Genomic DNA, 12,482 nt, shown 5'->3' with positions numbered 1-12,482 from the left:
TCAAAGTTCAAGCAGTGCGTTTATTTACAGAGGGTGATATCAAACAACAATAAATCCCCGTGTTTTTCCCCAGACTCCCGTGTCATGTCCTCCAAGTGCTCTCTGCTCCCGTGTCTGCACTCCCGGTGCTCGCTGCTCCTTAAGCCTTCCACGCTCCTCCTGCGGGAAACAATAGCGGCAGCAGTCAGGACACTGAACAATGGCAGGCATACACTACACGACCAAAACCTAAACTGGGTAACTAACGTGGAGTCCCAAGCAATGATCCCGCGTCGGTGGGAGCTCCAAGACTCTCTTAAGTAGCTCCCCCGACGAGGCCTGATCAGCAGCAGGTGTGTGGCTTCGGGTGTGGCCAGTCCCCTTGCAGGGCCACACCCTCCAGGCCTGACGCCGCCTATAAACAAGTGCTCAGCCACCCACACACACACATATACACAAGCACAGAGAAGGGGAAGCAACACCAAAATACACAACAATAGCACAGGTCCATGACTGCCCAGGGGTCCAGGGTCACCCAGTCCCAGGACCCTGACACTTATACCTGTGTTCTCTGGACTGGCACTGATCTGATCCTCTGCTGTTTTGGGATTTTTTTCCCTCCCTGCTATCAGCTGATGTTGTCTTGCTTTGCTCTGTTTATGACCAGTGGCCTTTGTATTCCTCAGACTTTGCTCTGCCTAATATATACACCATCTCACTGCTTTGGTCTACAATTTTACAAAGCTGTTTTCTATTTTGAAATTCTCCCTCCAGCCGTCATCTAGAAATCCACTACTCTCTCATGTATGACCAATCCATGCAAAAGGAAAAACCTTGACAAGTAGTTATACCTGTCAGTCAGACATATATTTAGTTAACCATCTGAAAAAATAAGGACTCAGCATTAAAGGGGCTCCTTGAGGAAGAAATAGAAAGTCACTGGAAACATGTCTCTCCTGCATCGTACTTTGTTGTTACTCAGACTGTTCATTTACTACACAAACGCTCAGCCATCCTCAGGAGCCTTCGCATAATCAGCACATCTGTCTATCTTCCAGTGGCATAAAATCAGTATCATTGCTTCAGCCCTGCACGTCGATCCCCAGCGCTCAGACTTCTATAAGCTGTCAGCTGAGTCCTCAGACATCAGCTGCAAGACTCCACAAAGGAGAGAGAGCACGAAGCTCGTCTCATCTGTTCAGTGAGATGCACGGAGATTTGAGAACTCAAGGGGGAAATGGCTCTAGACAATCTTTCAGAGACGGCCAGACAGCCGCCGCTGCATTATTCATCACAGCCCGAATGGAAAACGTGGATCTTTTTATCTTTTTCAATCACAGCCAAATGTCAGAGCAAACATTGAAAGGCAGTGTCATTTATAGAAGTGGTTTAATAAACATACACAGTTTTACTTAGCAGACTTCATAGAATAACCTGAACTAATATCACAGCTGCTGGCTGGAAAGAAAGAGAGAGAGGTTTCTTTACAGTATTTGTTTGCAATAAGAATCCGGCTGGAACAGTTACTTTTTTGGTGCTGTGCCATCTCAGTGATAAAATCACATTAGCAGATGTTTGTCACTGAAAATCCTAAAACACATCCAGTGACCTCTTTGATGACTGATTTATTTTTCTTATCAGTTAATTGGAACATTTTCGAGTGACTTTGTAAAGCAGAGTGTCATTTAAGAAAGCGAGGGCAAAGAGAGATACAAACAAAAGCATAAAATCCTGTTTTTACACTAACGTCTGCTAAATATTGCATTTCTGGAGCATAATATCTTAGGAGGTGGTGGCATTAAAATGCAAATCTTAGAAATTTAGCAAAGAATGCTTTATATTTAATTTCTTTGTTCAAGCGGTGATTGCTTTTTTGTTTTTTGTTTTTTCAGAGGAGAAAACTCCCCAAAATAAACAACATCTACAGCAAAATGACCATAGAACAATAAAAAAATGAGCAAATTTTCACACAATGTCTCACTTGCAGCTCACATTACTTACCCAGACAGCATTCGCAGAGGCTATAAATTAACACATGTAAACTGATCAACACATGTGGCAAATGCACCAGAGAATGAGGCATAAATGAGTTACAACACAAAACGAGTTTTCGGATGATGAAAAAGCCAATGAATGCCCATCGCAGCCTTTGTTTCCTGCAGTATGCTCTGTTGGTATCTGCACATTAAGTACATTAGCAGTTCCAAACACAGGATTTCTGGTAAATCTTTTCCTGGAAAACCCATCACACAGGATGCGATGAGTCTAATCAAGCGATCGTCCATCAGTCAAACTTTTTTTTTTTTTTTTTTTAGCTTTGTGCACCGTGCAGCTCAGTAAAACAAGAAAAGAGTTGTTTACATGTAGTAGAGGATGAGTCAGGATACACAAGGGACACAAACAGGCAGAATTCAAGCCAAACGTGAAATGCATAAATGATGAGACTGGAACAATCTGGCAGCGTAAAGATGGCTGAAGGTGAACATGTCGGTGTGAATGCTGGCACTGAGGTTATTTTACAGGGAAATAGAGGAGTTTGTAGCCATCTCATATACCTTAAAGAGTGAGGCAGGACATACCCTTCACAGGCCACCAGTCTTTCTGTGTTAGTGCATCACAGAGCTAAACTAGAGAGACAAACAACCCTGCACTCTCAATCTTAGAATCTCTATTATATATGAAATGAACAATCATGTTTTTAGTCTGTGGGGGGGAAAGTAACCAGAGAGAATCCTACCAGGCACAGGAAGTACATGTCAGGAGGTTTGATTCATGCCAACCACAACCTGACCTAGCAACACAGAAACAGAAATCCATAAAAAACACTTCACTACACTAAAAGCACTAAAAACACTAAAAACACAACACTGATCAGCTATTAGGTCAGCTAGCAGGCACGTGTTTGCCATTACAGCCTGATGTCAGTGGAGCAGACAAGGGAGAGGACAAGTTGGTTGTCTGATCCTGCCATAACTAGTATATGTTAATTCTGAAATCAAGCCCAGTATCTATAGTTCTGAACAGTTAATGTGGAATAAATAAAAGCCTGAATTTTTATTACTTTTACTATCTATTAATAAATAGACTATCGTGTATATACACACAATATCCACATGTTAAATCACACACAAAGACACACAGACAGGTTATTTCTATCTTTGATCTTTGGATACAAGGCACTTTGGTTCAGTCCCGCCACACATTTAATTCCTGCTCCCCTACATACTCAAAAGCACTTAAAATCAGACACTGCATGTGTTGATCTGCCTTTTAATACTGCTCCCAAGAAATAAATATTCTCCTGGTTTGAGTCCAGGTGTTTCATTTATTGAGTCTGTATTGAAAGGGAATGTTTTGAGGTGTTTTTCAGCCAGTGCACGTCACCTGGATGAAATGCACTATATGGCCCTAACCAAACAAATGCGCGACAGTAGGAAAGAAATCCTCTTTGTATATTTTACATTTCTCACCTGTATATTGGTCAGTGTTATGATCGTTCTGCTCATAGACATTAAACTAGGGCGGAAAGAAAAATGCCAAACAGACCATCTTGTCCCCTTCAGCTCATTTCAGCAGTAATGTGCATAATACTGGAAATCGTCCTGCCTACTTCAGAGAAATGCTGATCTCTCATCTGAAATTATCAGCCCTGATCTACACTGAGGATGATGAAAATCTCACCCTACTCTACACAAATCGTTTAAATGAAAGGAAAATAAGGTAATGGCAAAAAATCTAACTGAAATCATAAAAATGTATGAAAAACAATCAAACACAGACTTTCAGCTCACCACCACGATGGTAAAAAGCTAAAAACTTCCTCTTCAGCTTGTAATGGCTTGAATATTTAGTAAAATTACCATCCATTTATATCACATTGACCTTCAAGTGATATAAAATTCATCATATGTCAGTGTCTGCTTCAGGATATGTACTGTATTTGGGTGTTACTTGTATTTTGCAGAGGTCACACCCTTCTTGCCGTGGCCGGTGTTTAGCAGCGTGTCTGTGTGTTTCAGCAGGGACTTCAGGGCTGGAGTAAATTATTCAGCTGTGGTGGATTCCTCTCAGGTGGATGGAAGTAAAAGAAGAGCATCTTCTCCTTCCAGCCGCTGACCCACTCAGTGCCATCAGCAGCTCCCAGCGTGCAGCCGGGACGCTTTAATTATTCATTCTTATAACTCAGTGAAAGGTATACGGAGGCCTTCAGCTCTCTGCTTCTGCCTCTTCATCACTCTCTCTTTCCCCTCTCTGCCACCATCACACGCTGTCCCTCTGAGCCAATAAAAGCCCAGTGTTTTCCAGTTTAAAAAATAAATAAATAAAATTCAGTTTAGAGATTAAATTCTTGAACTTTGTTTGGAATTAAAACATTGAAAAGTAGTCAAATAAACAAGAGAAGAAATAGGACCTTTGTCTGTATTAGCTGCCAGTCAAGTACTTTAAAGAGCCTGTTGCACTGTACAGGGAACTATTAGGCACATTTCCAGCTCCATGTTTGTATTGTAGGACTCTAGGGTAGCTTTGCATGATTCTCAGTGCAGCCCCCCCAATGTTTAAAAGTAGCTGTTTTAAGTCCTCTCCCTTTAACACCACTTAAAGGGTCTTATTACTGATTGGCTCCCCCTCGTGAGCAGGTAAAAGGCTTGAATAGCAGGTGGGTGGGGCTTCTTGGTTCCAAGCCAGAGCTGTGTGCCTCAGCAGACCACATTAGGGTCCCTATGACATCATGCAGAGATGTTTTATCGCTGACAATAAACACGTTTCCTGATCACTTTTCATAAGATGATAGCAAACTAAAAAACAAACTACCAGGCTAATTAACAAAATTTTAGGAATAAGCCAGAGTGACATTTGAGAAGATTACTAGAGCCACAAAGACCCAAAGCTATTTTTACCCTGTTTGTTAAACATTCCTGAAATTATAAGACTTTTTTTTCTCATTTATATATTTTGTTAAATGGGGTTAGGTCCTGTGTCTTTAATGTATGGAAGCTTGTTTCTGTCACTGAAAATAACAAAAATAAAAACAATTTTCTGCCATCCATAGGTGAAAATTTCAGGTTATCTTAATGTTAAAGTTTTAGTTAGTAACAATTATTTTCAGGTACCCAACATGTAATTTTAATATAACTGTTACGGCCGAGACCGTTTTGGACGAGTGACAGGACTCAAACGCAGGACGCCGAACAGCTCTTAAGTAGATTTTAAGAATAATGTTTAATGTTTCCACAAATATTCATAAACAAAAAGGTGAGAGTAGACAAATACGGCGTTCCACCACTGAAACTAAGTAATGATCTGGTCCGGGTCAGAGAGTGCAGATGTTCAGATACGGATTAGGAGACATATGAATATGTTGCTGGTTCAGAATCCTCCTTCGTACTGCGTACTTGCCAAAGGAGGTCGGAGATGACGTAGAGGGGTGAGTAGTCCGGGTGTGAAATCCAAAAAACTCCTGGCGTGGAGGCAGAGAGGCAGGTAGGTAATTCGGGTAATAGCCTGTGGGACTGCCAGATGGTCCAGCATCCAAGTAGGAGCTCTTCGACAGGGGTTGACAGTTGGGTGTAGTGATGTTAGCAGAGAATCTGGCGAAGAGAGATTGAGTACGCTGGCCTTATGAGTCCCCGGCTAAATTACCCACAGGTGTAAGCGATCAGCAAAAACACTGAGGCCCCTCCCCGGGGTGGAGACGCCGGCTCGGAGGGAGACACACTGGCACACACCCGGACCATGACAATAATAACCAAACAATTTGACTTGATGGAGCGCAGACCCATCAAAACTGAGAAAACTGAGTATTCAGTTCAATTAACACAAACATTTTCTTCCTTCTCACTCTCATTTAGGTCATTTGCGCTTTGGTTCTGCTTGTTTAAACTGTAAATGGATGCCCCAGACAAATGTGGACCGGACCCGGAGGTCAGCATATTTGGATGTGGAGTATATAAATATAATGAGAAACCAGAGCTCCCCCTTACATCTACCAACATTTCACCAGTTTATGAATAGGTGATACTGGACACTTAATGAAAAAACGTACATTTATTATTTAGGGATGTTACATCGAGAGAATTTTGGGAGTATTATCCATCCCGTCTATGGAATGTGAGGGAAAAGCACAGGCCTGTGTTGAAAAGAAAACCTTAATTAGGACTGTTCACAACATAAATTCTGCTTGTGTTTTAATATAATTGTTATCCTGGCTTCCTGTTTACTTCCATAGCAGGATGTGGAGCAAAATAAATTACTTAAGAGCCCCTTTAGCAAAACTGAATTTACAGGTTAGGTGAGTTTAGTCAGGGTATTTCTAGTAACCATATGTGCTGCTCAATTCTTTTTAGAAATATATGTAAATATCAGTTCTTTGTGTTTATTCTTTATTTTTTAGTTGGACCTGGTTAATGTAGATATTTAGTTTCTCATTTGGTTATCCAGATACTCACCTGAGGCAGGTAGAGCATAAAAGGAAGTCAGCTGCTTTCAGAGGGGTCGGTGTGTTGGTGAACTCCTGCTTTAATAATACAGGCTATAGGTTGGTGAATTCAGCCTCATGCTTTGTTTAAACCTGAAGCTACTGCTGTCTGCTAACTCTAACTAACCTGATGAGTCAATTACATCCATAAGTTATAATGGTGTAGAAACACATATCTGTAAACTAGTGCTAAATACTAGTGGCCTCTGCTGGCACTCCTCTCCCTCAGAGTGTCTACACCCCTGACTTGAGTTTTTTGCCCATAAGGATGGGTTACACACACACAAGGAAACTATCTTAAGGCCTGAACTGCTCTTAGTCTTCTTCTTCTTCTCTCAGCTCCTTCCTTTTCGACTCACCAGAGTAAATCATCTGCCTCAATCTCACCCTATCCCTAGCATCCTCCTCTGCCACACCGACCCTCTCAATGCCCCCCTTCACTACTTCCATGAATCTTCTTTGTGGGCTTCTTTTCCTCCTGCCTGGAAGGTCCACCTTCATCATTGTTTGTCCAATATTACCGCAATCCCTGCTCTGCACATGTCTAAACCATCTTAGCCTTGCCTCTTTAACTTAGTCTCCAAACTAATCAACCTGAGCCGTCCTTCTGAAACACTCTTCTAATCCTGTCCTGCCGGAAACTCCCTTTTGCAGTCAGTCTGAAGTATTCATACAAGAAACTGGTACGCTGGTGTTGTTGTTGTTGTTGTTTTTCTTCTTCTTTTTTTCAAGTTCTTGAGGTCACCACTTGGGTCAGATATGGTGTGTAGCAGCTTGAATCCCCAGTGTGACTCCAGTGAGCTTGACCGTTACTGTTCTATCTAAATAAGGGCAAAATGTCCAAAAAATAATCTCTTTACAGTGACTGACTCTGCCAGGGGTAGGTAAAACAGCAGATTCGGTCCTGCAGACCTTTAAATAAACTAGTGGGGGTAGTAGTAATGGTCTCTGACTTGCACAATAACCTGGGAAACAAGAGTAAGATGGCACAACGTGATGCAAGAGGATTTGACTTCTGGGAGGACACAATCTTCTTATTCGCATTCTCTCTTGTGTGCGTCCCACCCCGACCCGCTGTAACCCTGTGGTCTGCACCGTAATCCACACGCACACGGTTCAGGATGGCGTGTTTGCCAAGAACGCAAACTTGGGTCTAACGAAACAGCGCACAATCCATCATGTGCTACAGCTAACGTATGTCATGGAGAGATACAAGAAAAGAGGCGGTCTTGGAAATACACATTCATATTTATTACCATTTAGTATTTACATAGGACTATAGCTCGTTAAGACTTTTTTTGACATAGACTTTTCATTTAAAACATTCATGTTTTCCACAATCCCTTTTTCTTGTCAAAAGAAAAGGTTTTTCCTATCCAATAGTAACAACTGTACAAAGCCAGCCTGATAAGTACAATAATTTACTTAAAAACATCTTATTTTCATCAATGCAAATCATGTGACAACAAAACAGTCCCCTCCCCCAAACAGCTGAGCTGAGCAATCACAAATGACTATAGCTCTTTATGTACATGCACTAAAGTGCTAGTATTCAAAAGGCATGCAAATATTTGACCCATATTTATACAACTGCCTTCCAAATATGCATAAGGTTATTATGTTTGTTGTCACCCATCTTCTACATGTCTACAGAGTCAAACATTCATCTCAACGTAAAAATAAAGACGGACACGAGCATCAGAAATGACATCATGTGTCTCCGCTTCAGACCCGGTGAAGCAGAAGTTGTTTTTTTGTTTGTTTGTTTCCTTGTTTTTGTTGTCTTTCCTCTCCTTGAAGGTAAACAGAAAAGTAAAGTGAAGCTTTAAAGGCTGGCAAAATAAAAATAAATAAAAAAAGGATTTAAAAAAAGTTTGCATGAATGTTTATGGGACAGCGATGAAGAAAAATAAAAATGTAAACACAGGAGGAGTTTTTACCTGAAAAATAGGTTCACACACACACACACACACACACACACACACACACACACACACACACACACACACACACACACACACACACACGTGGGTGATGGTTAACTCAAGTATACAGGCACCTCTTATGGAAACCTATTTTTCTGTATGTTGTCTTTAAATACAGTACATTCCAGGTTCTTAAAAAAAAAAAAAAAGGTTCTGGTTCCTTGATGGTCAGCTGGTGCTACTGGTTAGATCCCAACCCCTCTCTCAGGCTCCTCTAGAGGGAGTCCATATGTTTGGAGGGGGTTTTCTGAGGTACTGGGTCTGTTTAGGCAGAGGTGGAGGAGGAGGTAGAGGACGGCTTTACGGCGGCTCCTCACCCTCCAGGATGGTCTTCCGGTGTCCCGGCGGCGGGAAGGTGAACCTCCTCTTCGAGCCCTCGCTCCACTTTGGGGAGGAGGAGGGGGAGCGTGCGGCCCAGCGCGAGGGGGGTCGGCGGTTGGCCGGGCGCGCCGGTCTCAGGAAGCAGGAATCCAGAGGCGGAGCCACCGGAGAGCGAGGCAGGTCCTGCCAACGACAAGGAGCTGTCAGAGAGGAGCAACGGGGCGCCTGCAGCCATTTGCCACCGAGGAAAACAGGAAGTGAGGAGATTCATACAGAAAGATGAAGGGGAGCGAGTGAAAGAAAGCGAGCAAAGGTGCTGATGTAGAAGTGACGTGCACATGAAACAAAAATAAGGAGCAATGTAATGAAAGAATTTTAAATGAAAGCCATTTCATGAGGAACTTTTATGTTTTCACTTGTTTCTTACTTTATTCTTGTTGCAGTTTTCTTTCAGTGGATATAAGAACTTCAACCCCTAACATACTGCTCCTAATGCAGTTTTTAGTCTGACCTGTTCTGCCTGCCTTATCTGAAAGGATTTAACTTAAAACTCATTTTGTTTGCTTGAAGCTGGAGCAAAAACCAGCAGGTCAGCCTTTAAATAACTTAAATAAGTGACAGACGTTTAACCTTCTCACCTAACAGGAATGTGCAATCTGGTGAAAAAGGCAAACAAACCAAGAAAGAAAAAAAGGTTACATAGTTACTGCAGACATTTAGCTACGGAAGCAGACAAGAGTCAATTTGAGCAGCTGTTTCAACCTTCCCTCTGCCACTTAATAGGACTCAGTTACTCAGGGGACACAGCAGCTAATGACCCACACCTGCTACCACCATCACTGGTTGAGCGAGCAGTGCAAGCGCCTAACATCACTTCATTTGACACATTTTAAAGAAGCTTCTGTTCAGTGATTTGTTATATTTGGCTGGTACACTGGCAAAACACAAATGGTATGACAGATATAATTTAAGAATTCTCCGCAATCAAGCATCATAACGTTTGAGTCTCTTGGTGTTTTAAAAACCGACTGAGAAACTGACAGACACAGTACGGTAGAGACTCATTAAGGGGAAAGTAAGGCCACCTTACTGCCCAGTCTATTTCCAGTCTAATGAGGGCTTTACTTTCCAAACTGAACATTATATTATATTCAGTAAAACTTAAAACCAGCAAATCTAAACTTATCAGAGAAGCATTTACTGGGGTCTTAGAGTACAGGAAGTGAAGGTCTATTTTCCCATAGACTCCTATTCAATGTAACTACTTTTTGCAACTGGAGAAGCCACCCCCTGCTGGCCATTAGAGAGAATACAGGCTTAAGACTGACAGGCTTTATAATGCAGAAAACATATACAGAAACACTGAAAAAGCCAAATCCACGGTTCAAAGAAATGTCTCAGGTACACTAGAGTAAAAATCAGATGCCAACCTCCACGTGGAAAAAAACAAGAAAACAAAACCAACTGGTTACCTAGAGGTTGACAATTCTTGTAGGTGACCACTTTCAGTTACGAGGTAACTGCACACAGGTTGCCTGGTAGGAGGCAAGCTGTCTTCAAATAATACATTTGTCCAAATAATCCTACTTGGACTGACTATAGTCGCTCACAGACTTAGCAAAGGTTAGCAAATAATTGCTGTCTAATTTATAAATGTAGACAGATTGCCAACATATTGCAGTCACTCTAATTCTGTGACAGGTCTCATGAGGAACTCAGCTGGTTGCCAACTGGTTGTGTTCTGGTCAGAGCATTAAATCACTGGATTGTCCAACAGATGGCAAAAGATTTATCATTTTCCACATTAAAAAAAACAGAAACTTATAATCTTCTTTCATCTTGACATACAAAAACTGCTTTGAAAATGGCAGCTGACTGCGAGTGGTTGGATACCTGGTCCCAATCTTCAAAGCAACCATTTCAAAGGGAACAAGATCACACAAGTTCATTCCACAAAGCTGGCAATGTTACGGTGGCACTGCTCAGACCACTGTTTTCCTGAGTATGACTGTGGCATAATTAGACCACAATTAGAAGTTTATTAGATTTAATTCAGAATTTTAAACCCTGACTCTGAAGTCATCTCAGTGTTTAAAGAAGTCCTAAACTGCAGATGAATCACTTGCGTGCCACAAATCTGCTATCAGAGGTCACTGCAGGCATCAGGTGATAGAAGTCCATAAATACATGCAGTCCATTTGTGCAATTTTGCATTGATTGTAACGTCTAAATATTTAAACCTGTTAAGTGCTTAATTGGCAACAAAGCTTTATGCATCTGTCCCCTGGATGAAAACAGAAAGTGTAGAAAAAAAGGCCACAAAAAACTAAAACTATGAGTGAGTTTGTTTTCCCCCCTTCGAGTGAAGTCAGAGCATGAATCGAGTGAACGATCACACCACTGGCCTAAAATATTAATAGCTCATCTCCAGGCGTTAGATTTCACTTGAAGGATGGAGGACAAGAAGACCAAAAAGCAACAATCTAGTTCGGCTAAAAATACATGACAGTCAGGCTGCGGTGGTGTGAGAAGATGAACTGGAGGAAAAATAACCGGATGGATGGACACGTGGATGGAGGATGGACAGATGTGCTACACAATCTGCAGCAAGTCCTGCAGAAAAACAGGTCGCAGAGTTTGACAGGAGGCGTCTGCGCCAAACCATCAATAAATCATTAGTTTATGAATACAGCTGATGGGAATACAGACGATACTGCTTGTGCAAGATTTCCCATGTGACGCCAAAGCATCAGATCAAACAATCCCACAAGTCAGGCACCTGTATACAGGAAGTCAGTATACACGAGCGGATATTAAAAAACAGCAAAGTCAACACCTGTACATGGACCACAGCTTCTAAGTTTTTGACCTTAAAAAAAGATCCACCTTAAAACCCTCTAGTGCAAGAATAAACCTAAAATATCATCAGATTTTCACACAAGTTGATAAAAAAAGAGCCCAGATAAAACAATTAAATAAAAATCTTAAAGTCTGTCATTTATTTACTGAGGAAAACAGTCAAGTATTTAATATATGTGAGGGGGAAAATTATGTCAACCTTGAAAATAATCAGTAGTTAAAGCTCAGTGGAATACTACCGTAATCAGGTACTCACATCCTGTGTTATCTAAGGAATCTGGTTTTTACAACTCATTTGTGGACGAGAATCGTGGTACGAGCAAAAGATTCCTGAGGACTTTAGAAAAGTTTTTGCTGCTCAACATCTCTAAGGATTTTGAAGTTATTCAGACAGATTGTGTACAAATGGAGGAATGTGAGGAGCATCGTTTCCCTCCACAGGAGAGGCCGACCAACGGTATTACTCAAGGAGCAATACAGCAGTCTGGGAGCCCACAAAGGTTCGTATACATTTGTCACTGATGATATCAGCTGTTGGGACTTGTGTAAAAATATGATGATTATTTGTTATTCTTACTGAGAAATGGAGAAATGTCTTAACACCCCTCTAAATTTAACCAAATGCTGCATTTCCTCCCTTTGTGCCAGGCCTGCTGTAAAGGATCTGTATTTATATCCATGAAGGCATCTTGTTCACCGACATCACTCAGAGTGTTCTCCACTTTGTTGGATGTTGTGAAGGAGATTTTTCACCACGGAAAGAATTCTGTGATCATTAGTTTATTTGTCTTTTTAAGAATGTTGATTTGGAAACTTCTGAAGGTATTTTTCACCTCTTCTGTTCCTATACGAGTGGTGACAGG

The 12,482-nt window shown here is 41.5% G+C and overlaps 1 protein-coding gene and 1 long non-coding RNA gene across 8 annotated transcripts in view; both read right to left on the bottom strand.

Moving 5' to 3' along the window:
• LOC145421996 (uncharacterized) lies at positions 1-428 on the bottom strand. Its single transcript, XR_013903361.1, has 2 exons — positions 247-428; positions 1-159 (listed from the first exon to the last, which is right to left on the bottom strand). It is a non-coding gene; the product is annotated as an uncharacterized LOC145421996 (long non-coding RNA).
• Positions 429-7,683: 7,255 nt separating this feature from the next.
• Positions 7,684-12,482, bottom strand: part of mtcl1 (microtubule crosslinking factor 1) — an 85,535-nt gene continuing 80,736 nt past the window's right edge. For 5 of the 7 annotated variants that reach the window (XM_026150591.2, XM_026150588.2, XM_026150589.2 and 2 more), the window contains one exon: positions 7,684-8,943. Coding sequence is in view for 4 of the 7 variants with exons in the window: in XM_026150588.2 (XP_026006373.2) it covers positions 8,740-8,943 (204 nt within the window). In the remaining 3 variants the exon portion in view is untranslated. The remainder of the gene's footprint in view (positions 8,944-12,482) is intronic. The other 2 variants (XM_026150592.2, XR_013903058.1) reach the window with 2 other exon arrangements.

This window comes from Astatotilapia calliptera, chromosome 18 (assembly GCF_964374335.1).
Source record: "Astatotilapia calliptera chromosome 18, fAstCal68.1, whole genome shotgun sequence".
Classification (NCBI taxonomy): Eukaryota; Metazoa; Chordata; class Actinopteri; order Cichliformes; family Cichlidae; genus Astatotilapia; species Astatotilapia calliptera.
Note: the sequence above shows the minus strand (reverse complement) of the source record. Positions and strands in the feature narration are given on the sequence as shown.